This window comes from Pseudorasbora parva, chromosome 3, assembly GCF_024679245.1.
Source record: "Pseudorasbora parva isolate DD20220531a chromosome 3, ASM2467924v1, whole genome shotgun sequence".
NCBI lineage: Eukaryota > Metazoa > Chordata > Actinopteri > Cypriniformes > Gobionidae > Pseudorasbora > Pseudorasbora parva.
The window spans coordinates 56581464-56606794 of NC_090174.1; the positions used below are offsets into that span (position 1 = coordinate 56581464).

The 25331-nt window shown below is 38.2% G+C and overlaps 2 protein-coding genes across 6 annotated transcripts in view; one reads left to right on the plus strand and one right to left on the minus strand.

Moving 5' to 3' along the window:
• nipbla (NIPBL cohesin loading factor a) overlaps positions 1-6280 on the plus strand; it is a 54144-nt gene extending 47864 nt beyond the window's left edge. For all 4 annotated transcript variants that reach the window (XM_067439591.1, XM_067439594.1, XM_067439593.1 and 1 more), the window contains exons 40-45: positions 166-366; positions 467-613; positions 1736-2130; positions 2256-2430; positions 2984-3163; positions 5232-6280. In XM_067439591.1, coding sequence (XP_067295692.1) covers positions 166-366; positions 467-613; positions 1736-2130; positions 2256-2430; positions 2984-3163; positions 5232-5600 — 1467 coding nt within the window. In that variant the 3' untranslated portion in view covers positions 5601-6280. The remainder of the gene's footprint in view (positions 1-165; positions 367-466; positions 614-1735; positions 2131-2255; positions 2431-2983; positions 3164-5231) is intronic.
• A 9809-nt stretch (positions 6281-16089) lies between these two features.
• Positions 16090-23456, minus strand: gdnfb (glial cell derived neurotrophic factor b). Of its 2 annotated transcripts, XM_067440298.1 has the most exons (3): positions 23084-23456; positions 22205-22444; positions 16090-18256 (listed from the first exon to the last, which is right to left on the minus strand). In XM_067440298.1, the coding sequence occupies exons 2-3, from the start codon at positions 22416-22418 to the stop codon at positions 17835-17837; spliced, it is 636 nt and encodes a 211-aa protein (XP_067296399.1). In that variant the 5' UTR covers positions 22419-22444; positions 23084-23456; the 3' UTR covers positions 16090-17834. The 2 variants fall into 2 exon arrangements, with proteins under 2 accessions (XP_067296399.1, XP_067296401.1); XM_067440300.1 differs by lacking the exon at positions 23084-23456 and having other exon boundaries at positions 22205-22616.
• Positions 23457-25331: the final 1875 nt, after the last annotated feature.

Consider the following 25331-nt stretch of genomic DNA (forward strand, 5'->3'; position numbering starts at 1 on the left):
CATGTATTTTCACTGTCGATAATTTGTGATCCAGTTTATTTATGCACATGCATTGTTCCAGATTAAAGCTGTACAAAAATATTTTTTTAGAATATAATTGTTTTAGTTTTAAATATAATTAGATTCATGTGCTATTGCTGGTTTATTAATTTATTTCATCTACAGATGAAAGCTGTAGCAGGAATGAAAATGTCGTACCAAGTGCAGCAAGCCATCTGGGCAGCATCAGGATCTGTGATCCGTGGTTTCCGTCAGGACGAGTCCAATTCTGCTCAGTGTTCCCACCTCTACAGCATGGTCCGTGCAAACAGACAACACCGGCGAGCGTTCCTCATCGCACTGCTCAATCTCTTCGACGACAGCTCGGTTAGCAGTCTTTGTGTGTCTGTCTCTTCTTGTCGTTGGCTCTTTGTTGTGATGTTGAAACTGACCTTTTCCATCTGTCTCTCTCTCTCTGTCTGAGCAGAAGATGGAGGTGAGCATGCTGTTGTTCATCGCTGATAATCTGGCCTACTTCCCCTATCAGACTCAGGAGGAGCCGCTGTTCATCATGCATCATATAGACATCACACTGTCTGTATCAGGCAGCAACCTGCTGCAGACATTTAAAGAGGTAAACGTGCTCAAGTGCTTGTGTCTGATCTTAACCGTTTGTGCAGCACATTTCAGCTCTGATGGTTTTGTGAGCCTGTCACAGTGTAATCCAGCTCTACGAGGAAGCTGTATTTGAAAGATGGGGCAGCGCTAACTCTCACAGCCTTGGTGTGAACATAGCAAAACGCTGTTGCATTGAAGACATTTACGTAGAAGTCTTAAAGGCACAGCAGCAAAAAAAGGCCTGTTTAATTTTAAAGTTCAGAAAATAGAAAAGGGTCATGATGAAACTAAATTATGATGGTGCAAATAGTTTATGTAGACAAACAAAAATACACTTCATTTAAATCCCCTTATAATCAGTGTTTTTTTTTTTACTTTTTTTTTTTTTTTTTTTTTTTTTTTTTAAGGCTGTCTGTATTTTCCACCATAAAGTATAAGAAAAGTATGATTTCAGATTGAAGCATGGTACTGTGTCCATTTACACACAAGCAGCTTGTGATACATTCAGTGTTTTAGAGAAGCTCAGTTCAGAGTAAAGCCCTATTAACACTATCAGCGTCACACACAAAGCAACATGATCCCATTCATTTCAATGGCGAGCTTGTGGCAGGAGTGTCAGTGACCATTGGTGACAGGATGTAGGCGTGTCCAATGCTGCAACAAATTTGAGATTTTATTTTGGCAGCAGAAATTAGAACAGCCATAAAACTTTGTATTTTTAAAAAAGTATTTATAAATGTATTTTTTTTTTTACAGTACATTAGTATTATTGCAGTGATATTTATTGATTTATCTATTTAATTTAAATAAAATTATTTTAAGGTAGTAGCAGTATCATTTTTGTTTGTTTTATTAATAAATATTTTTTAATCAAATTAAATGGGGTAATTAATAACTCCAAATCAGATACCTCTATAATTTTTCACTTTTTTCAGATCTTTTTTCACTTTCTGTCTTAGTCTTACAAGTAAAACAAGAGGTTGCTTTACTACTGTACCCCAAAGTTTTCTATATAAAAATGACCTCTTTTATGACTGGAGTTAGAACATTGGTTTTCACCGTTTCACTTGTGAATGGTTGTGAGAAACTTCTAGAAAAGTTTGAGAAGAAATTTCTAAACAGGCTGTTTTTGTATCAGTCTCTTGTTAAGGTTCCAGGCAGGAAGAGCAGGAAAAGGAGACGGCGGCGGCGGAGGCCACAGCCCCAGCAGCAACAGCAGCAGCAGAACGGTGCGGAGGAGGAGAGGGGAGAGCAGGACGAGGAGAGAGAAAGGAACAGCGGAGATGAAGAATATGACGCTGATGATTTTGAGGAGGATGAGGAGGGGCAGCGAGTTAGGAAGCCCAAGCCTGTGGAGGTTACCAAGCAATCAGAGTCAGATTCTGAGTCAGACCTCGATGATGCTGATGCTGTCATGGAGCGTCTTCCTGACGACACATCTTCTCTTCTGGACTTCGCTAGGGCTTCACAGGGCATACTGTTACTTCTAGTGCTCAAACAACACCTTAAGAACCTCTACGGCTTCTCAGACAGGTAGCAAAACACCCATCATGCACCTCAACAACTCCCCAAAATATGGATTGCTATTCTCGTTTTTTATGGATTGCTATTCTTGTTTTATATATATAATGTATTTATTCTGCTCTCTCTCAATGCAGCAAAATTCAGAAGTACTCTCCGTCGGAGTCGGCCAAGGTGTACGATAAAGCCGTCAATAGGAAGTCATCAGTCAACTTCAGCCCACGGCAGACCATCGACTTCCTCCACCACAATGAGGTTCATGACGAGCTGACCTACGAGCTAAAGAGGAAGATCGTCAAGCAGTTCCTCGATGTGAGCATTGTATTGTATTTATATCACTATTAATATTATTTAACATTGTTTTTTTTTTTTAATTAAAACTGACCATAATATTAACTAATAATAATTGTCTTGGTAAACTTTTAAGGAGGACACTGGGTGACTGAAATGATTTAAATGGTTGATATGATTCATATAATAATAATCAACTTTATTTATAATGCACTTCATGCATAAAATGCAGTTAAAAAGTGCGTTAAATAAAACATAGCATGGTAAATGTCAACAGTGACAACACGTTCAAAAGCTTGTACAGAAAAAAATTTGATTTAATAAAAATGAAATACAATATAGGATAAAGGCTAAAACATGAAAGACAAACATAAAAGTAAAGCTGGTCAGCTACAGTACACCAAATAGGACATAGAAAACAAAAATATATATATATATATATATATATATATATTAAAACATACAGCTTTTTTACACCAGAAATGTTTAGAGAATGTAGTTTTGGATAATGCTGAACCTCCGAGTTGATGTTGAGAATTGCCGATTTATACTGCATGCTATGCTTGATTCTCAGTTTAAGTTGCTAATGGAGCACCTGGACCCTGATGAAGAGGACGAGGAGGGAGAGAATAGTGCAAACGTGAGGAATAAAGCCATCACCGCACTGCTGGGGGGAGGAGGCACAAGCCCCCGAAACCACCACACACTTGACTCAGAGGATGAGGAGAGTGACGGAGAGGAGAGGACACCAGGGGTGAGAGAACAAAAACAGTCCAACGCACTATCCTAGTCTGACTGAAACGAATTCATTGCTCATGTTTTGTTTTTATGTCTTTCGTCACCTTTATTTATACAGCGCTTTATACCAAGCAGATTGTTTTAAAGCAGCTTCGCAGTAATAAACAAGACAATAACAGTTTATGTTGCCAAATTCTTCAATTATGAAAATACAAATTCAGTGGTAAAGTAGCTCTAAAAAGACAGTAGTGTAATTATTCAACTCAATTTGGTCCTATGTAGATTCAGCTGATTTAGTTCAATAGCAAATGTCAATGTTGCAAAATTAATCTGTTAAGAAACAAACTCAATTCAACTATGAAACAGTTCTGTAGATGATAATAGTTAAAGCCACAGCCATTATTCAGCTCAAGTCACATGATTCAGTTCAGTAATAGCGCAAAGTTCATCATTTATGAAGAAGCTCAATTCAGTTATAAACAGCTGTAGTGTTGCTATTCAGCTCAAATCAGTTCAATAACAATGTTGATAATCCGGAGTTCATAAATTATGCAATTGATTCAAGCGTTAGTTCATCCTAAAATAATGATAATTTACTCACCCTCAAGCAATTCTAGGTGTTTATGATTTTCTTCTTTCAGCCAAACACAATCAAAGTTATATTAAAATGTCCTGGCTTGTCTCAGATTTATAATTGGAGTGAATGAAACCTGAGATTTTGAAGCCCAAAAAAGTGTAATCCATACGGCTCCAGGGGTTAATAAAGGCCTTGTGAAGCGATGTGTTTTTGTAAGAAAAATATCCATATTTATATCTTCATAAAATTGAATCATTGAATTTTAGTAATGGGCATACATGAGCCTTGTTCCGACAGAAGCGTGACCTCTGACCTGACGCATGACATAGGATGTAGGAGTAGTGTAAGCTTGGGTGAGAGTAGACGGCTCTCGTGGTTGGAGTAAACTCAAGCACCTCGCACATTTCTCTTTAAAAAATCTTGTTTTAGACTTTTTAAATCGTGACCTGTTTTGTTTTGCTCTATCCTCTGCGTGTTCGTCAATATGTCTTGTCGGGTCACTCATCCGCTGGAACTCGACTCGTGTACGGCTGTAACCGGAAGCCAGAGATTATAGTTAAGCCTTATTTAAGTTATAAATATGGATACTATTCTTACAAAATAGTATTGCTTCACCTCAGAAGGCCTTTATTAAACCCCTGGAGCCGTATGATTTGTGTGATATATACCTAGGATGGCTCAAGGGTGAGTACATTATGGGATAATTTTCATTTTTGGGTGAACTAACCCTTTCAGTTCAACTTTAAAGCAGCTGCACAGAACACAAAAGGCTCATTATCCAGCTCAGTTCAGTGTTGATTCAGTTCAATAATAGTGCATGGTTCATCAATTATGAAATATGAATCAGCTATAAAGCAGCTCAACAGAAGGCGAAATTGTCACTATGCCATAAAAATCAGTTCATGTTTGTGTCAGTGCAATCAAATTGATGGTATTACTGAATATTAACTAGGGGTGCACCGAAATTTCGGCCGAAAATGGTTTTTATTGGTTCCGAAATAAATAAATAAATAAATAAACAGCTGAAAACGAAAAACGAAAATGAATGTCACCCGCCCCTCCCATCCGTCCACACGGGCTTAGGCAGACACGTGACAGCTCGGCCGTGAGTGAAACCTATCAAAGATTAAGCATGTCAGCTTAAAGCAAGTATTTTAAAGTTTCAGATGAGGACACCAAAGTTGCAATATGTAACATTTTTTCTGCAAAAATCTCAAGATATAACTAAATAATAAATAAAAAAATTATTGGATGGAACAAAAAACGTGAATAATATTATTTGGTATTATTATTTATATTTATTGTTAAAAATATGTTGGGTTTATGTACCTGTTAATAAAAGTTTGATTTATTCTACTGGTTATATACACCTTTTTTTTTTTTTTTTTTTTAAAGAAGCAATTATCGGTTTTGGTGTTTGGCCATGTGCATCCTAAATTTTTGGTTTCGGCCCAGAATTTTCATTTCAGGGCATCACTAATTAACCCCTTGTAACCCCTCTTCACAGGCGTCTCGACGCGGGAGGCGGACGGGAGAATCCGCAGACGTGCTGTTGGCGAACATGAACGAGTCCGTCAGCGCGCTCGACATCATCGCCATCCACTGCCCCAAATACCGAGACCGGCCGCAGATAGCACGCGTGATCCAGAGGAACAGCGACGGTTACAACATCCACTGGATGGCAGGCTCGTACTCCAGCTCTTGGGCTGAAGCGAAGCGCCGCGACGGACGCAAGCTGGTGCCTTGGGTTGACACCATCAAAGAGACCGACATCATCTATAAAAAAATTACACTCACCAGTGGCAACAAGCTCAACCACAAAGTGGCGCAGACTCTACGTTCGCTCTACGCTGCCAAGGACAGGAACTCCAGCTAATAATACGTAAACATGCACACGCACGCACATACCTCCCATCTCAGATTCTCTCTCCGCCTATCAGCCAAACATCTCCCGGGTCAGCCAAACATGAACACACAAACACGAGCGGCTATTCTACACTACAGACTCTTTCTCTCTCTCTGATGCACTCTGGGTCTGGCGGTGACATTTTGCCCTCTGCGCCAGGGTGCATCGTCGTATCGCAGGAATAAAATGTTTGGAGAAACATTGTATGGGTGCTCCTTCGCTGTTGTGCAGCAGATTTCTGGTTGTTTGATTTCTACTCCCAGTGTATCATAGTTTAACATAAAAATATTGTTTATATCTATAAAAGAAATTTAAATATATACTGAATGTTGAAAGAATTAGTTTGTTGATGTTTTTACTTTAATTCTTTCGTTTTTTCTCATTTTCTTTTTGGATTTCTTAGCGTCAAGCAGCTTTCTATAGCATAGCTCCTTCTTTACTGGCTGATGATGATGATTCTCTCTGTTGAGCTGTTTGTCCATTTTGTACGATAGCACCGTGTGGCTGTAATTTATTGTGTATAGCATGCAGTGTCTGTGAGGAGGGCTGTGTCGAAGGAGATTTGCGATAACAGGTTGCCCTGCTCAGCATAAAGGGACTCACATGCCTCTGATGGAACAAATACTGCAATAAATTTTCTACTTCTCTTACTTGCAAGACTCATCCTGTCCGTTTGCAACTCTTGTTCACTTTTTTTTATTGACAGGTATAGTGAAGGGAGGACAGGACATTATTCGGGACGACATGTCCAGTGTGTTGGACAACTTGCGCATAGCTCTTGTTAAAGGTGCCCCAAGTCATTTTTTCTATTATAGAATTAAATAAGAAATGAGCAACTTTTATGGCAACACTTTATTTTGCTGTCCTTGTTACATGCATTTAACATAGAAACAGAACAGAAAATGATGCATAATTACGTGAAACTATCCCTCAACCAAACCCTAACCCTATAGTAAGTGCTTGTTAATGTTAATTATTATTACTCAGTAATATAGAATATACTTAAATATATAATTACAATGTACCAATGACACCTTAAAATAAAATGAAACCCACTTTTAATGTGTTTTAAGTACACGGGTAGGTGCTGAGTAATAATAATTAGTAATATCATGTTATAACAAATAGGTTTACAAATTGGTGTAGGATTTAATATTACATTTCACAAAAAAATTTGTCCGCAAGTTAAATGGGATTACGTTTTGGAAAGTATGAAATGGTATTTTCTTATAAAGCACTATTAGTAATTATGCATAATTTTCTGTATTACTATAGTAAATACATGTAACAAGGGCACATGAAGTGTTACCCATTTTACAATTTGATAAACATTTAATAATGATAAACTTGCCTTAAACTGACTTTTTCCAGGCAAAGCCATTCTTCGGTTGTGGTATCATCTATCCTAAGAGTGGGGTCAGCAGAGACTAATGAAGGTTTAAGATAGGAGACACAGAAACAAACATGTATGCAATATACTGTATAGGATGGACTATATACACCCTGTGCAAGTTTTATGCATAGAAAACTCAGATGGCATGCTTGATTTTTAACTGAACTGTGTCATTGATGAACCGTAACGGAATATCAGCAAGTTTTTAGCACTATAAAGGCTTCTGCATCATATTTGCCTATTTATAAGGTCTCTAAATTATCAGCATGATCAAATTTTAGCTGGAAAAACCTGTTGCACACAATCTACCGCATGCCTTCTGTCGTCTGATTGATAGTTTATACTTTCAGCAAGTAAAAGGCCTTTTAGTATAATTGTAAAACTGTCCTCCTTTAGCTCATGGTTCAGGTGTCTGTCTGCTGTAAAATCTTAACTGATTTACTTAAGAGTAACTTGTGATATTTCGACTTATTTTGCTTGATTAACTTTAACATTGCTTAATATTAAAATGCAAGTCAAATATGATCCATCAGGCTTTTGAGGATAATTTCTTTCAATCTTTGTATTGCATTATACACTGCCCAGACAAAAAAAGTCACAGTTTGGTTTTAAATAGGGAAATGCTTAAAGTAGTTAGTCATTAATGACTCACTCTAAAGTCGTTCCACACCCGTAAGACCTCCGTTCATCTTCAGACACAGTTTAAGATATTTTAGTCCCAGAGCATATGGAAGTGTATGCACACTATACTGTCCATGTCCAGAAAGGGAATAAAAACTTCATCAAAGTAGTCCATATGAGACATCAGTTGGTTGGTTAGAATCTCTTGAAGCATCGAAAATACATTTTGGTCCAAAAATATCAAAAACTACGACTTTATTCAGCATCGTTTTCTCTTCCGTGTTCCTCCAAAAGATTCAAACGGTTTATGAATCAGTAAATCGATCAATAATGATATCAGCAGTTCGGATCGCGTCAAACTCCTGAAATCACGTGACATTGACGACCCGAATCATTGATCGATTCACTGATTCATGAACTGTTTGAATCTTTTAAGAGTCAAAATCTGATTGGATCATTATTGCAGTGATTATTATGTTTTTAAGCAAGTTATCTGTTTGACAACTAACCCTAACTGATGGAGTGTGTAGATTTTCATTTCTTGAACAACCATGAATGAAGACACATCATGGCCATATTCCAGGATGACAATGTCAAGATTCATCAGGTCAGATTGTGAGAAAGGTTGGGAGGGAGCATGAAGAATCATTTTCACTAGATTCCAGAACTCATATTCATTTGAAAGTCTTTTAGGATGTGACTTTACAGAGTGCTGGACTCTTGTATTGACAATACAAGATCTTGGCACCTCTTAATGTAATGAGAAATTCATTTTTTTGTCAATATCTATTTTACAGTGTAGGAATTTCCTAAATCTTCCATGTTTTCAATGACTGTGGAAAGCCTGAATAGTGCATCCTACTGGATTACTTGTTTATTTTTATCTTTCAAATATTTATTTGTGCCCTCTTGTACAAAAAAGATTCTGCTCCAGTTTTCATTCCTGTAGCTCAAACAGTAGAGCATAGACGTGTTTCATTCTGTGGGAATGCGCGAACTGAAAAAATATGTGCCTTAAGAAATTCTTGTGCCAAACTTGTAAATGTATGCTAAGTAATAGGATCCAGGATATCTGTCCTCATGTGACTTAAGAAGTCAGAAATGTTGCTCTGTTAAACATTAAGCTTGCTTTAAAAAATGAAAACATACCAATGCCAAAACATTATGCCTAATAAGCCGTTTGTCATGCGTGTGCTGTCAAAACAGCATCGACCCACTGACGTCTGGGCTCTACAAGGTGTGCTGTGAAATCTGCCACGAAGATGTTAGCAGCAGATCCTTCAAGTCCTGTAGGTTGTGAGGTGGAGCCGTTGTGGATCAAAATTGTTTGTTCAGCACAGATGATCGACTGGATAGAAATGATGAATAGTTGGATTCCCCAGATTTCATTCTTCTGCTGAAAACAAAGGAAGATATTTGGAAGAATGTTTGTATATAAGCAGATTTTGAGCCCCATTGACTACCATAGTACGGAAAAAAAATACTATGGTAGTCAATGGGGCCCAAGATCTGCTTATATACAAACATTCTTCCAAATAGCTTCCTTTGTGTTCAGCGGAAGAAAGAAATGCATGCAGGTTTGGAACAACTTAATGGAGAGTAAATGATGACAGAATTTTTATTTTTGGGTGAACTAACCATTTAAACCATTCCTGACCGATGTGTGATGTGTGTCAGGGCGCATTATCCTGCTGAAAGAGCCACAGCCACCAGGGAATACCGTTGTCATGAAGGGGTGTACCTGGGTGTACAACAATGTTTAGGTAGATGGCACATGGCAAATTTACATCCACATGAATGGACAGACCTAGGGTTTCCTAGCAGAACATTGCCCAGAGCATCACACTCCTTCCACCAGCTCGTCATTGTTCCACAGCGATCCTGTTTGCCATCTCTTCCTCAGGCAAATGGCATACACGTACACTGCCATCCACAGGATGACAACAGTATTCATCACTGGACCAGGTGACCATCTTCCACTTCCTTCTTCCCATAACCATCATTAAAATTTAGTTTGACTAGTGCTTGTGCCAAAAAAGGATAGCCTTTGTTGCCCCTGTGCATCAATGAGCCTTGGGCGCTAACCAGGAGTAACTCACAAGCCTTGCCGTTTTAGAAATACTCATACTCAGTCGCCTTTCCAAAACAGTTTGGCCCTTGTCAAAGTTGCTCAGATCTTAAGTCCTGCCCATTTCTCCTACATCTATCATGTTGATTACAATAATCTATTGTTTGCTTACCATCTAATTACCAAGATCTTAATATGTGAGCTTGTTAGGAGATGATCAGTGATATTCACTTCACCTGTGACTGGTCATGTCTTGGCTCATCAGTGTATAGCAAATTAAAGAAACTTTTACATTTAGCCATCTTAAGTAACGTGCCCTGACCCCCAGTGAAATTTCCTTGGTCCAAAAATTTGATATACAATATATACACCAACGGTATCTAAGCAAAGACCTTAATCGAAGTTCTTTGGTTCTTTCATTATTTACGGTTTTAACTGTAGTACGTCACATTGCTTTTCCTGTCAGCAGGTGCTGGAAACATGACAACAGGTGTTTGCTGCAATGGAAACGTTTCCCTGTACGTCGTTCTGGGAGAAGAAAGCATGTGATGACTGGCTCCAGCCTTCATGACGGGGAGAATACGTGATTTAATCTGATGAAAGAAAAAGATAAGTGACCAGTTGTTGTTGAGAATGAATGTGCATGAAATATAGAAGGATGGAAGTTATGCATCCAAAAAAACACACAAAAAAACATAATTAAAACATTTATATTCTTCTCTTTTTTATAATGGTAGTTTATAAAAAATGAACCTAAACTTTTACCATTCCTAAATACAGTAGCTTTCCTAAACTTCTAATACTATGGCCTTTGTACTAAGTTAGTAATACTAATATAATACTAAGTTTTTAAAAGCTCATTCGTTATTAAATATACATTACTGGTCAAAAGTTTTTGGACAATACGTTTTTTTAAAATGTTTTTAAAAGTCTTCTGTTCACCAAGGCTGCATTTATTAGATTTTTTACATTTATTTTTTTAAGTAATATTGTGAAATAACTGTTTTCTATTTTAATATATTGTAAAATTTAATTTATTTCTGATACAAAGCTGAATTTTCAGCATCATTACTCCAGTCTTCAGTGTCACATGATCCTTCAGAAATCATTCTCATATGATTTGCTGCTTAAGAAACATTTATGATTATTATCAATGTTGATACAGTTTTGTAAAACAATTTTTAGGACTGTTTGATCAATCGAATGTTTAAAAGAACAGTATTTATCTGAAATTGAAAGCTACCTTGGTTAAAAATGCCATAACATTTGTCTAAACTTGATTTTATGAGCTTCCATAAATACTTTCTAATATTCATCATGTCAATCATCTACAAAAACAAAATAAATCAATAAATTGCATCATTTTTTTCTAAGGTTTTCTCAGCTGTGATGTAACATAAGAATGATTAAAAAAAAAATCTATCAAATGAGACCACGCACGTGTATATATCTTGTTTTTGTTTGTAGTTATAAGCCATTACTTTTAAGTATGCCACTTCATTAAATCATAAAAAAATGACCTCAGGGTGTAAGTGGTTAACTATAAATAAGTAATGTAGTTATAAATCTGTCGAACAGGTATGTACCTTCATTATAGCCATGCCACAAGTGTACTGAACTCATTTATATAAAGCATTATAAATCTCAAGTATAAGTAAGTAAAAATCATAAGTATATAATTCTTTTAACCTCTCCTCTATTCTAGAACAGTTTTTTCAGTCGAATAAAAGCTTATTGCTATTTTTTTGTTACAAATTGTGTTTAACTTTTTCAATCTGCATACTGACCGTATTTACCATGAATAGTATGCAAGAGCATCTTAAATTGTAGTAAGTGATGTGATGTAGATGTATGAAAGTACGCTAAAGGAGCCTGCATTAAATAATGTATTTTGCTTTTAAGATTTGTCCAACAATCCTTTGCAGTAGAAAAGTTTGAGTGTGCACTTTCAGATTTTTTCACTTGTGCAGATAAATGAGACCTCAAAGCATTTTTTTAAATGAACAAGAGCTAAGTAATAATGAATTACAAACCTCAAAATACTGTATATAGCTAGGCCTACTTTCCCATCATTAATGAAGAAACCTATGGTCTGCTTACCTGTTGTTTCAATTCCCTTTGTTGCATATTAAATGAACTATAGTGAGGAGTAAACATGTTTAAATGAGTTAGGAATCCCATCCACATCTCTCTATATACCTTAGACACAGAGATGTATGATTAGGCTACTGCTCATGAGGCAAGTCTTCTCTTAACACACAATGCACTAATAAGACTGCTTGATCAGTTGATTTGATCACTTGAGTTGAATTCTGCTGCCGTTCTTTTAGATATTGACTGGTGAGCTTGAAATTCTGCCGCTCTATAATTACAGATGAGTAAAGCTGGAGCTTGACGCTGAACAGAAAGAATGGCTGTATACAAGACAAAGGTAAGATACATTTTCACACCACAAATAAAGCAGTGAGACGAGACAGTTAGGACTACTTCAGTGGCCTTGGCATTGAGTCCAGGCAGATAAATCACAAAATTTGACCTGAAAGCAATAATGAATATGAAAGGGTTACTAGAATCGTTAATAATTTCATAATACAGGGAGTGCAGAATTATTAGGCAAGTTGAATTTTTGAGGATTAATTTTATTATTGAACAACAACCATGTTCTCAATGAACACAAAAAACTCATTAATATCAAAGCTGAATATTTTTGAAAGTTTTAGTTTTTAGTTTTAGCTTTTTTAGGGGGATATCTGTGTGTGCAGAACCTCATTGGTTCTCGCTGAAGCTCAAACGTGCTGCGTAACACGAGAATGAACCTCATTGGTTCTCGCTGAAGCTCAAACGTGCTGCGTAACACGAGAATGAACCTCATTGGTTCTCGCTGAAGCTCAAACGTGCTGCGTAACACGAGAATGAACCTCATTGGTTCTCGCTGAAGCTCAAACGTGATGCGTAACACGAGAATGAACCTCATTGGTTCTCGCTGAAGCTCAAACGTGATGCGTAACAGGAGAATGAACCTCATTGGTTCTCACTGAAGCTCAAACGTGATGCGTAACACGAGAATGAACCTCATTGGTTCTCACTGAAGCTCAAACGTGATGCGTAACAGGAGAATGAACCTCATTGGTTCTCGCTGAAGCTCAAACGTGATGCGTAACACGAGAATGAACCTCATTGGTTCTCGCTGAAGCTCAAACGTGCTGCGTAACACGAGAATGAACCTCATTGGTTCTCGCTGAAGCTCAAACGTGCTGCGTAACACGAGAATGAACCTCATTGGTTCTCGCTGAAGCTCAAACGTGCTGCGTAACACGAGAATGAACCTCATTGGTTCTCGCTGAAGCTCAAACGTGCTGCGTAACACGAGAATGAACCTCATTGGTTCTCGCTGAAGCTCAAACGTGCTGCGTAACACGAGAATGAACCTCATTGGTTCTCGCTGAAGCTCAAACGTGCTGCGTAACACGAGAATGAACCTCATTGGTTCTCACTGAAGATCAAACGTGCTGCGTAACACGAGAATGAACCTCATTGGTTCTCGCTGAAGCTCAAACGTGCTGCGTAACACGAGAATGAACCTCATTGGTTCTCGCTGAAGCTCAAACGTGATGCGTAACACGAGAATGAACCTCATTGGTTCTCGCTGAAGCTCAAACGTGATGCGTAACACGAGAATGAACCTCATTGGTTCTCGCTGAAGCTCAAACGTGATGCGTAACACGAGAATGAACCTCATTGGTTCTCGCTGAAGCTCAAACGTGATGCGTAACACGAGAATGAACCTCATTGGTTCTTGCGGTAGCTCAATAATATGTCACAATATTACACATACACACACATATCATAAAAAGTCTCTTTCTCAGTCAAAGTGGATTTTTACTTCCAGAACCCAACATTTACACACTAATATTCAGCCTCCCTCTCCTTCTCTTCTGTTTTTCTCTGTCTCATACTCAAATTACAGATTTACAACAGCGAGTGACTAATTACTCTTCACCTGGGCCCTTGTTTGTCGTGTTGAGGTAATGGCATTAACAAGGCTGTTTCTTGTTGGCGGGTGTATTAGTGATGTCCTGTGTGGTGTGTGATGACACAGGTGAGCGCGGTGGCCGAAACGTGAACTCTGAATTAGAGCTCAGATCACGAACACGCTCCATATCTCTGGTTTCATTCTCTTCTTCATTTCCGTCATCGCTCTCTATTTATACTTCTTTCTTCCACAAACCCAAGCTCTTCATTGAGTCACGGGTCTTACTTTTCGGTATCAAATTAGGCCGATATATGACTCAAAAAACTTGTAAGATTAGTCTTAGCAGTTTCTACTCCAGGAAAAATGACTGAAATCTGTGTTAGAAACTGCATAAAAATGACTACATAAAGATGAGTACAACATTTTTCCATATTTTTTTTATTAAACAATGAATAATCATGAAAAAATAACTTGGGGAGAAAAACATAAATAGATATTTGTTTTTAAAAAATATATATAAATAAGGATAAATGAATTATCAAAGCCATTGGGTTGGGTTCTGTTTTTTACATTTAACATAATAATTCGTAAAGACCCCCTGTGGTGAAAATCAAGCTTTTAATGTTGTTTGTTAATGTCTGTGTGGTGTTTTTAACATGCTTTAAGACAAACATGTAAAAAAAAAAAAAAATATATATATATATATATATATATATATATATATATATATATATATATACAGTCTTGTTCAAAATAATAGCAGTACAATGTGACTAACCAGAATAATCAAGGTTTTTCGTATATTTTTTATTGCTACATGGCAAACAAGTTACCAGTAGGTTCAGTAGATTCTCAGAAAACAAATGAGACCCAGCATTCATGATATGCACGCTCTTAAGGCTGTGCAATTGGGCAATTAGTTGAATTAGTTGAAAGGGGTGTGTTCAAAAAAATAGCAGTGTGGCATTCAATCACTGAGGTCATCAATTTTGTGAAGAAACAGGTGTGAATCAGGTGGCCCCTATTTAAGGATGAAGCCAACACTTGTTGAACATGCATTTGAAAGCTGAGGAAAATGGGTCGTTCAAGACATTGTTCAGAAGAACAGCATACTTTGATTAAAAAGTTGATTAGAGAGGGGAAAACCTATAAAGAGGTGCAAAAAATGATAGGCTGTTCAGCTAAAATGATCTCCAATGCCTTAAAATGGAGAGCAAAACCAGAGAGACGTGGAAGAAAACGGAAGACAACCATCAAAATGGATAGAAGAATAACCAGAATGGCAAAGGCTCAGCCAATGATCACCTCCAGGATGATCAAAGACAGTCTGGAGTTACCTGTAAGTACTGTGACAGTTAGAAGACGTCTGTGTGAAGCTAATCTATTTTCAAGAATCCCCCGCAAAGTCCCTCTGTTAAAAAAAAGGCATGTGCAGAAGAGGTTACAATTTGCCAAAGAACACATCAACTGGCCTAAAGAGAAATGGAGGAACATTTTGTGGACTGATGAGAGTAAAATTGTTCTTTTTGGGTCCAAGGGCCACAGGCAGTTTGAGAGACGACCCCCAAACTCTGAATTCAAGCCACAGTACACAGTGAAGACAGTGAAGCATGGAGGTGCAAGCATCATGATATGGGCATGTTTCTCCTACTATGGTGTTGGGCCTATTTATCGCATACCAGGGATCATGGATCAGTTTGCATATGTTAAAATACTTGAAGAGGTCATGTTGCCCTATGCTGAAGAGGACATGCCCTTGAAACGGTTGTTTCAACAAGACAATGACCCAAAACACACTAGTAAACGGGCAAAGTCTTGGTTCCAAACCAACAAAATGAATGTTATGGAGTGGCCAGCCCAATCTCCAGACCTTAATCCAATTGAGAACTTGTGGGGTGATATCAAAAATGCTGTTTCTGAAGCAAAACCAAGAAATGTGAATGAATTGTGGAATGTTGTTAAAGAATCATGGAGTGGAATAACAGCTGAGAGGTGCCACAAGTTGGTTGACTCCATGCCACACAGATGTCAAGCAGTTTTAAAAAACTGTGGTCATACAACTAAATATTAGTTTAGTGATTCACAGGATTGCTAAATCCCAGAAGAAAAAAAATGTTTGTACAAAATAGTTTTGAGTTTGTACAGTCAAAGGTAGACACTGCTATTTTTTTGAACACACCCCTTTCAACTAATTGCCCAATTGCACAGCCTTAAGAGCGTGCATATCATGAATGCTGGGTCTCATTTGTTTTCTGAGAATCTACTGAACCTACTGGTAACTTGTTTGCCACGTAGCAATAAAAAATATACTAAAAACCTTGATTATTCTGGTTAGTCACATTGTACTGCTATTATTTTGAACAAGACTGTATATATATATATATATCAACACCATTGCTGAGTATTTTCTCCTTAAAACTTCAGTGAAAAAAAGATGAAAAAGTTAAATTGATGGTCTTTCTTACGTCACAAACATCCTTGTAACCAACTGCAACAACGTGTGGGCGGGCTTTTGCATATCATTAACTAGAGTCTCTATCTTTCTGTTGATATTAAAAATTGTGTATATTTTGCAATATAGCAGGTGAATTATGTATATGATGTATATTACGATGTTTTGATGAACTATATGCCTTTCTCCTCCCTTCTCCTCTGACTTTCTGTGATGTTCAAAGAGTTTCTAAGGATGTTGATTTTTAGAAGGCAAATGGAAACATGGTTTGTGTAACATTAGCAACACATTATTAGCTGTTTGATAATGTAGTCAAGCAAAAGGCTAATCATATTAACTATCTTTATATATCTGACATTGTATCGAGCGATACATAAAAAACATTACCATTCTGAAACATCGACTTGTATTCAAGGCGGTTTGAGTGAGTGTAGGCGGGGCTCATTTGCATATTCATGGCTCTGCATATACTAAATTAGGCAAGGGTGTAGAGCAGGGCTATTTAAATCTTACCCTGGAGGGTAAATGCAGTGCAGAGTTTAGCTCCAACCTTAATCAAGCACACCTGAACATGCTAATCAATAGCTGTGTCTCATTTCAGAAGGCTGCGTCCTCTGGAGGTCGCATTCGAAGGCTGCATACGTCATAAGGCCGCCTCATTTCAAAAAAGTGACTCTCCAAATGCGACTTTCGAATGTGCCCTTCTTTCACAGGATTTCGGAGTGTGCATGAGGTGTAGCCTTCACGGCTGGAGATAACCCACAATTCTTTGCGTCTCCGTTAACAACCGTCATATTTTTTTATATTATATGAAAAAACGGCACCACCGCTAGATATATGCAAGCGTAGGTGTGGTGTTTAAATTAAGTAGTTCAAGCTTTTCTTTTCTTTTCTATTACCTCAAACAAATAGTTGTGGTAAACAGGATTACAACTTTTTAGTGCATTTTAAACGTTTAGAACAGTACATTGCTGTCAAGACAAGAAACATTTCATAGTCATTTTCAAGTTATAAATAATTTTCATTCATATAACTGGCGTGAGAGCGCAACGAGGCTGAACTTGTTGGCATAGCAACGTGATACTTCCTGCCTGTGTGTCCTACGGAGGACGTCCGTATACTGCATCCTACACAGGACGTGTCCTCCGGAGGACGCAGCCTTCGAAATTTAACGAAATGAGACAAAGCTAATGTCTCCAGGATCAGTAGAAAATCACAGGTGGGTGTGTTTGATCAGGGTTGGAGCTAAACTCTGCAGTGCATTGGCCCTCCAGGGTAAGATTTGAATAGCCCTGGTATAGAGTTACATTCAAGCTATTTTAAGGCATGAATATTTTTTTTCCCAAAGGAAAAAAAAAAAGTTTAAATATGCCATTTTGATGAGTTTTAAGGGATAGCATGTTTGACTACAGGGGGGCTTTAAGAAATCTGACAAAAAGATACCATAAGAACTTTTAAAATCACACAGCACACAAAACATCCCGTGTCTCGTTTTAAAAGGCCTGTTGAGGAGACCAGCATCGCTATCAGGTGCTTTAACGCTGTATATGGTATTGTATTTCATTCTTGAAATCCTGTATCTTCTCAGAGAAATGCAATCATGATGATTTCCTCAAACAAGTCATGCTCACACTTGTAATAACCTGAAATTGCTTCTATTGATTTTCCTGTCTTGTGTCATTGTCTCCCACAGTTGCTCAGACACAGCCACATTTCCGTGCCGAGTGCCTCTCCATGGTGTGGTATATCAGGTTGTCATCCAGAAACGACAGGTCGTCATCGTATTCGACCGGTCGACAGCAGGCGGTGGGAGGGGAGCTGCGCAGAATGTTTTTGGCTCCGCCGGCGAGGCTGGTGAGGATTTTGTCGTAGTTTGTGAGGGAGTTTACACACACGCCGCTGCAGTAGCTGAATATCATCTCCTCCTGACTCCGGTAGCCCAAACCCAGATCAGACACTTTCAGCTGGACCTGTCTCAGTGCACACGCTCTTCCTTTTCCTTTCTCTCTCTCGTCACGACTCGGTCTCTTTCTGTCCGTCTTGCTACGGAATAAACCTCTCCGTTTCAGAGATCTCTTGACTCTGTGGATGAAGGCTGAGTCGGGATTGGGAAAGCTGTCTGGATGACAGAGGAAATAGACACACTCACACATTTGCACTACAGATAAATCAATCTGATTTTTAGCAATGGGATCAAATTTGAGCAGTCTAAACCTGAACAAGGTGTTTGATTTGTGGAATGATTGACTTCTTTGTGTTGTGTATGCATGGTTTGAAATGGGTCATATCAAATAAAAAATAAATCCTTCATCTATTTAACCCTATAAAGCCTATGGAGCCCCTAAAAGGACCTTAGCAAAAAATAAAAAATATACAGACTTTATGGGTACGCGATATGTTTCTCGTGGGCATGTGAAAGTCTGTATATTTTGTATTTTTGCTAAGGTCTCTTTAGGGGCTCCGTAAAAGCCTGACAAGAAATCATAAAAAACTATTTTTGGCTCTATTGAACCTTTAAACAAAATTTAAAAAAAAAATGCATTTATGATTTTGTATAATATTTGATACATCAGGTTTATGGCTCATATAGTGAGCATATGAAGCTCATACTATACTCGTACTCAAAAAAAAAACTCTTTTATTCAGAGTCCAAAACTGAGCAAAAATATGTAATTTGGTGCTGTTGCTGATATTATTTGAACAAAAAGGTGAGATTAAATTCTGAAAGCTTGTAATTAATGTGTATCGAATATGATGAGTTTTATTATAGGGTAAATAAAAAATATATACCTTTTTTTTAATGAGATAACTCTGGTACAGATAGGCCGTTTATTGAAACTGTGCTTCAAAAAAGGTCAATATGACGTCTATGATTTTGAAGTTATATCTAACAATAAGAGTATGTTGGGAAAATCTGTCAAACCTTGTTTCCCTGCATCTTGCTTATGATCTCAACATTAGAAACAAGCATCACAAGTTTATTTTTAAAGGAGCTGTATGTAAGAAATGTATTTCAATGAATCATAAAATGTCCCTGATATGTCAGTAGACATTAAGAAATCATGTTAATTTCAAATACTTATATCACTATAATATCCTGGCCACAACAGTAGTCCGGCCAGGATATTGGACATCCTCAGCTGATGTTGATGTTAACGTGTTTTGGCCTGTAGCTCCGCCCTCCACCTATCGACCAATCACGAAGTCAGTAGTGTTTGGGCATCCGGGTTGCCAGATCTGCTCTAGTTACCACAGCTGCAGCTACAAACGTTTCCTGCTGGATACTGCAGCCTATCTGGCAACCTCGAGTGAGGGGGAGGGGGAGAGGGGGTACACCGCTCTACAGTCATTTGAAAGAGATTGCAGTACCAGTTTTGGCCACAATCTTACATATACTTCCTTTAAAGGGGGGGTGAAACACTCAGTTTCAGTCAATCTCATGTCAATCTTGAGTACCTATAGAGTAGTATTGCATCCTTCATATCTCCGAAAAGTCTTTAGTTTTATCATATTTATAAAAGAAATATAGGCTGTACCGAGTCTTTCCGGAAAAAACCGAGCGCCTGGAGGTGTATCGTGTGGGCGGAGCTAAAGAATGACAAGCGCGCAAAGCGGTGACGTCCTCAAGCGTGGAGAAACCCATCTATCTCAGCTAATATAGATAATGATCCACAATCAAATCTGAGGGAGAAATAAATTGAACAGGAGAAACGGCAACAGCAGGACGTCCGTCTCTGTGGTATGTAAGTTACTGTATTTAATGGCCTCTCCACATTTCTGTGTGTTTACTCGCAGAGTATGAGGACATGATTCGGTTTATGGACTATTGTATGCGACTAGACCTTAGAAGTAGCAAGCAAAACGGTTTTGCACGTCAGAATACTGTAACGTTATACAGAGAACAACAATGGAGTAACCGTTAGCGCATTTGAATGACGAAGCACGCGATCGTGTCGTTTACTGATGTTTACTCATGCGACGGTAGCCAATAGCAGAGACATTTGAAGCAGTTTAAGTTAACTCACCGTCGAAGCTTTATCGCTGGGACCGCTCCGTCAGAAACACACTTCTTTGGTATGATTTGGTGAAGTCCTGTGACAGCAGTGGCGTGTAAATCCATTTTGAGACGCAACTGAAACGATGTTGTCAAGCTTCCCGTCATTTCTGCGTTCAAATCGGTTCAAATGCAGCGCTGCCTTCCCGGAATGCTGTGCTGAAGAGTTGAAGTCGCTCGACGTCACCCATAGGAATAAAGTGGAGCGCGGCGCCGTTCACGGACGACTGGATCTGCAGCTGAGAGACTGTTTACAGCGTGCTCTAGTCACGCGCGCGCGCACCCTACCGGGAGAAGAGCCCGTACGGCCCATACAAGGACCTTCCGCTCTTATTAACGTCAAATAGACCCATACTCGAAAAAAACTCGCCGAAACTTGTGAGAAACCGGAAGGAGTATTTTTGACACAGAAATACTCCATCAAACGTCCAACATTAGTTTTTGAAACTTTGTCTATGTTTAGGATGGGAATCCAAGTCTTTAACAGTGTAAAAAGCTCAGTATGCATGAAACAGCATTTCACCCCCCCTTTAACAATGTCTCTGATCATTTCAATCTGATTTTAACAGTCTGCACGTTACCTTTTAGCACAGAACATTATATGCTATCTTGTAATAAAGCTAAAATAAAATAGAATAGAATTTTGCCATGGCAAATTAAAATGACAAAATCTGAAAATAAAATAAAATAAATGAAAGCTAAATAGAAATATAAAATAATAATACAATTGACAAGAGTGCATAAAATTACTAAATCATCTTATAAAATTAAATTAGAAATGTTCAACTTAAAAATAGTTCACTGAAAAAGTAACGTAATCTAGCGGTGAGATTGTGAATTGCCACCGCTCACCTTTCCCTTTAGAGGCATAGAGAGAAGCTACGGTGGCTGACACAGGACAAATATGTCGTCGTCTGAGACAGCAGAGTGACTAGTGCTCTGTAGAGCAGTTTGTCCATTTAGGGCTACTGTAGAAACATGGCGGTGCAAAATGGCGATTTCACTGTAAGGGACCTGCGGTGTATTGAGATAGAAATGGCTCATTCTAAGTTAATGAAAACATAATAGTTCATTTTGTAAGGTCTTTACACCCCTGAAAACATAGTTATGGATATGAGATTAATAGATCCTCATAAATACTACACACTGCACCTCTAAGAGCTGTGCATGTAAACCTCAAATAGGACGCTAGCAGTGGACGTTAGAGACTGCGGTCTTTAGCATCCTTGTTAGCATGCCCATCCTCATGCCAAAGACGGCAGTTCGAATCCCACTCGGAGCGGGATCAGTAGGACTGAATACATTGGTACTGTCACCCGGATGGGAGCGAGGTTTAGGGGGACAAGTGTTACAGAGGCAAGCTAGTAGGAGCTGTGCAAGTAAACCTCTCTGGCCTCAAGACGTTAGAATTAGACTGCGGTCTTCAGCGTTCTTGTTAGCGCACCCGCCTCCCAGGGGTTGAATAGGACCGGTTACATAAACGTACCCTAAGAGTCAAAGAGGGTAGAAGATGGTCATGTAAAACTAAATCATGATTTTTTTTGCAGGAGAAACCCTTGGTTAGTGTACCTCAAGAACAAAACGAACTGATATAAATTATGATATGACCCTTTTGAAGTGCACTGGACATTGTGTTTTGACAGTATGTAAAGCCGGTCGTGTTTTGATGTGCTTTGTGAAACGGTACCCCCATTGATAGCCATGAGAGGGCGAGTAGAGTGATCAAAGAACCATAACGTGATATAGTTTGCTTTATTCTGACAGCTTTTAGTAACAATACTGCTTTTGTCCACAGGTACCAGATAAAATACAGGTTTTCTAAACGTAGATGAGTTGTAAGCTGATAGAACTAGAGTGGTGTGTGTCTAGTGTCCCGCCCAGGTACAATGGGTCACCTGAAACTTCCTTACTTAACCATTACAACAGTATCAGGTGTGTCCTGAAACGCGCTTTATCACACCTGTGTGTATTCGTGTGACTTTTAATAAAAAGAATCATATAGGATCTCCTGACCTGAGTGACTTCTTGGCTGCAGATGTTTGATGGTTCGAGCATCAGGCAGATTTTGGTTTGCTTTTCTCAGCAGGTCCAGTCTTTGAGAACACTGAGTGTGTGGTTGTGAATAGCGAGAGTGTCCTGCTCGGTTCGGGATCTGTAGAACCAGCGGGACGGAGGACGCGCTGCTCAGCATCAGTGCACACGCCAGCATCACAGCCCAGATCTTCATCTTACTCTCTCCTCAGCTCAGAGAGCCTGTGTCGGTCAGCACAAACTCACATTACACACATGAAGTCCAGTCAGGAGTATAAATCACTTTATCACTGCAGCCTTTATTGTACTGTATTTTTATCACATTTATATCACATGATTTTAGAAAGCCCAGCTTTGTATCACTTTAAAAAACAATATTAAAACATTAAATTAATATATCAGTTAAGACAGATATATTGTGTTTTTGCATATATATATATATATATATATATATATATATATATATATATATATATATATATATATATATATATATATATATATATATATATATATATATATCCACAACTAGCCGCTATATAAAAAAGGCATTATATTAATCATAAATATAAAACTACAAATTATCTTTAAATAACTAAATGTGTGTGTGTATATATTTATAATAATAATAATAATAATAATAATAATAATAACAATAATTTACACAGAATCCGAATTCAACTAGCCCCTAGTTACTTACTATAAATAATAAAACTTGTCAAATTAGCATTATTAGCAGTAGGCCTAGTATAAATAGTCGTATATACAATTTAAAACTTAAAAACTTTTTGTGTGTGCTTATAATTGTGGCAGTGATGAACAGTGATGCAAAAAACAGAAAAGATGGTTGTTTCGACTCACCCGAGTTCAGCTCTGTGTATCCGGCCATCAGCACTGATGATCACAGAGCCAATAAAGGAGCTTTTCGAAAAAAAATTATTAAATAAAAACCGCGCATCTTATATTTCCTTTCAGCGGACTCTCATGCTCTTCTGCTGTCAGGGATCATCGCGCACAAACTTCATCTGCCTGACGTGACGGCGGTTTAACATATGGTGCAAAATATATTATTGTTTCTTATCATCTTCTATAATCAGATTATGTTTTTAATTGCATTGATTATTTAATTGCTCAGCTCCAGTCTGAGTCCAGTTCAGTCACGCGCCAGCTGTGATGTGCAGTGCGCGTGAACAGTTCGCGCGCTCGAAACACGCTGAGTGACATCATGAACAAAGCAAACAGCCTCCGGGATATTATTAAAACGTGTTGGAAAGATCGATAAAGATACATCTGTTGTAGCTGTATGATAAAATTTAGGCCAATTTAGTTAGTCTTCCTCTCATTAATTATTGTATTATATATATAGGGCTATTCAAGTCATCTCTTTTTACAAGAATTCCATGCTGAAGAGATATAAAATACAACAATAGGCTACCTCTATCCACAAAAAAAGTATATATATTATTATTCAAATGTACTATAATTAGTTTGGCAACAAATACATCAACAGACAACAATAACCTGTTGATATTGATAAATGGATTTCCACTTTCCATCTTGAGTTCGAGCTCATATAAATGACGAAGACTCCCTCTGGCGGTCAATGCTCTACAGTGCAGCGAGTTTAAAATGTGAAAGAATAATGTTAATTTATAAAACGTGAATCATCAGCCTTTTAAATTTATACGGCAACATTTACAACTTTTATATTAATTTAAATACCATATCTCAGCAGATGAAGAGAGTTTATAGCCCAAGTTTTATGTAGGAACACAAAAACAAAAGACAATTGTTCCCTCCTTCTCCGTAGCTCCTCATCTCACCCACAGCAATCAAATATACACAAGGGGAAGTGAATAACACTGATTCTCTCTTCATCACGGCATGTTAGTTGGTGGGATATATTAGGAAGCAAGTGAACATTTTGTCCTTAAAATGTATGTGTTAGAAACAGGAAAAATGGGCAAGTGTAAGGATTGAGCAAGTATGATAAGGGCCAAATTGTGATGGCTAGACTGCTGGGTCAGACAATCTCCAAAACTGCAGCTATTGTGGGCTGTTCCCGGTCTGCAGTGGTCAGTCTCTATCAAAAGTGCTCTAAGGAAGGAACAGTGGAGAACCGGCCACAGGGTCATGGGTGGCCACGGCTCATTGATGCCCGTGGGGAGCGAAGGCTGGCCCAAGTTAATGCTGGTTCTGATAGAAAGGTGTCAGAATACACAGCATATGGGGCTGCATAGCCGACCAGTCAGGGTGCCCATGCTGACCCCTGTCCGCCGAAAGCACCAACACTAGACATGTGAGCATCAGAACGGAACCACGGAGCAATGGAAGAAGGTGGCCTGGTCTGATGAATCACATTTTCTTTTACATCACGTGGCTGGCCAGGTGTGTGTGCGTCGCTTACCTGGGGAACACATGGCACCAGGATGCACTATGGGAAGAAGGCAAGCTGGCGGAGGCAGATTCTATAGGCAGTGTTCTGCTGGGAAACCTTGGGTCCTGCCGTCCATGTGACTGTTACTTTGACACACACCACCTACCTAAGCATTGTTGGAGACCTTGTTCACCCTTTCATGGAAACGGTATTCCCTGGTGGCTGTGGCTCTTTCAGCAGGATAATGCTCCTGACACAAAGCACAAATGCTTCAGGAATGTCTCTGATGATTGTCATTGTAATTAATTAGCTTACATTGTTAAAAACTGTTGAAGTTATATATATTCTTTTTTTAATTAATCACTTTAAAAAAATGCATGATCAAAAAGTCAGGACATATGTTTTTACAATACATTTAAAACATTTTTTTTTTTTTTTTAAGTTATACAAGATCCAACACATTTTTTTAATTGGTTTAATGTAATTTAGGTTAAAACGACTTACACAGACAAGTTGATTGTACTTGTAAATGTAATATCGGTAGCAAGTTTTTTTTTTTTTTTTTTTTTGGGAGATTATTTTATGGTGACAAATATACTGAAAGACATAGCCTAATGTGTAAGTTATTAACTGGAATCATTAATTATAATTCAGTACAAATAGAATGTATTAGACAAAGAAATAGTGAATATTTAACAAGAAACTGGTGAGAAACAGATGTCTAGGAATCTA

Bases quoted from the DNA above. Each gene is read 5' to 3' on its own strand.
- gdnfb (XM_067440298.1), bottom strand. From the start codon at position 22,418: ATGAAGATCTGGGCTGTGATGCTGGCGTGTGCACTGATGCTGAGCAGC. The intron at 18,257-22,204 runs GTCAGGAGATCC...TCTGTCATCCAG, and splicing joins GCAGCCAAGAAGTCACTCAG to ACAGCTTTCCCAATCCCGAC.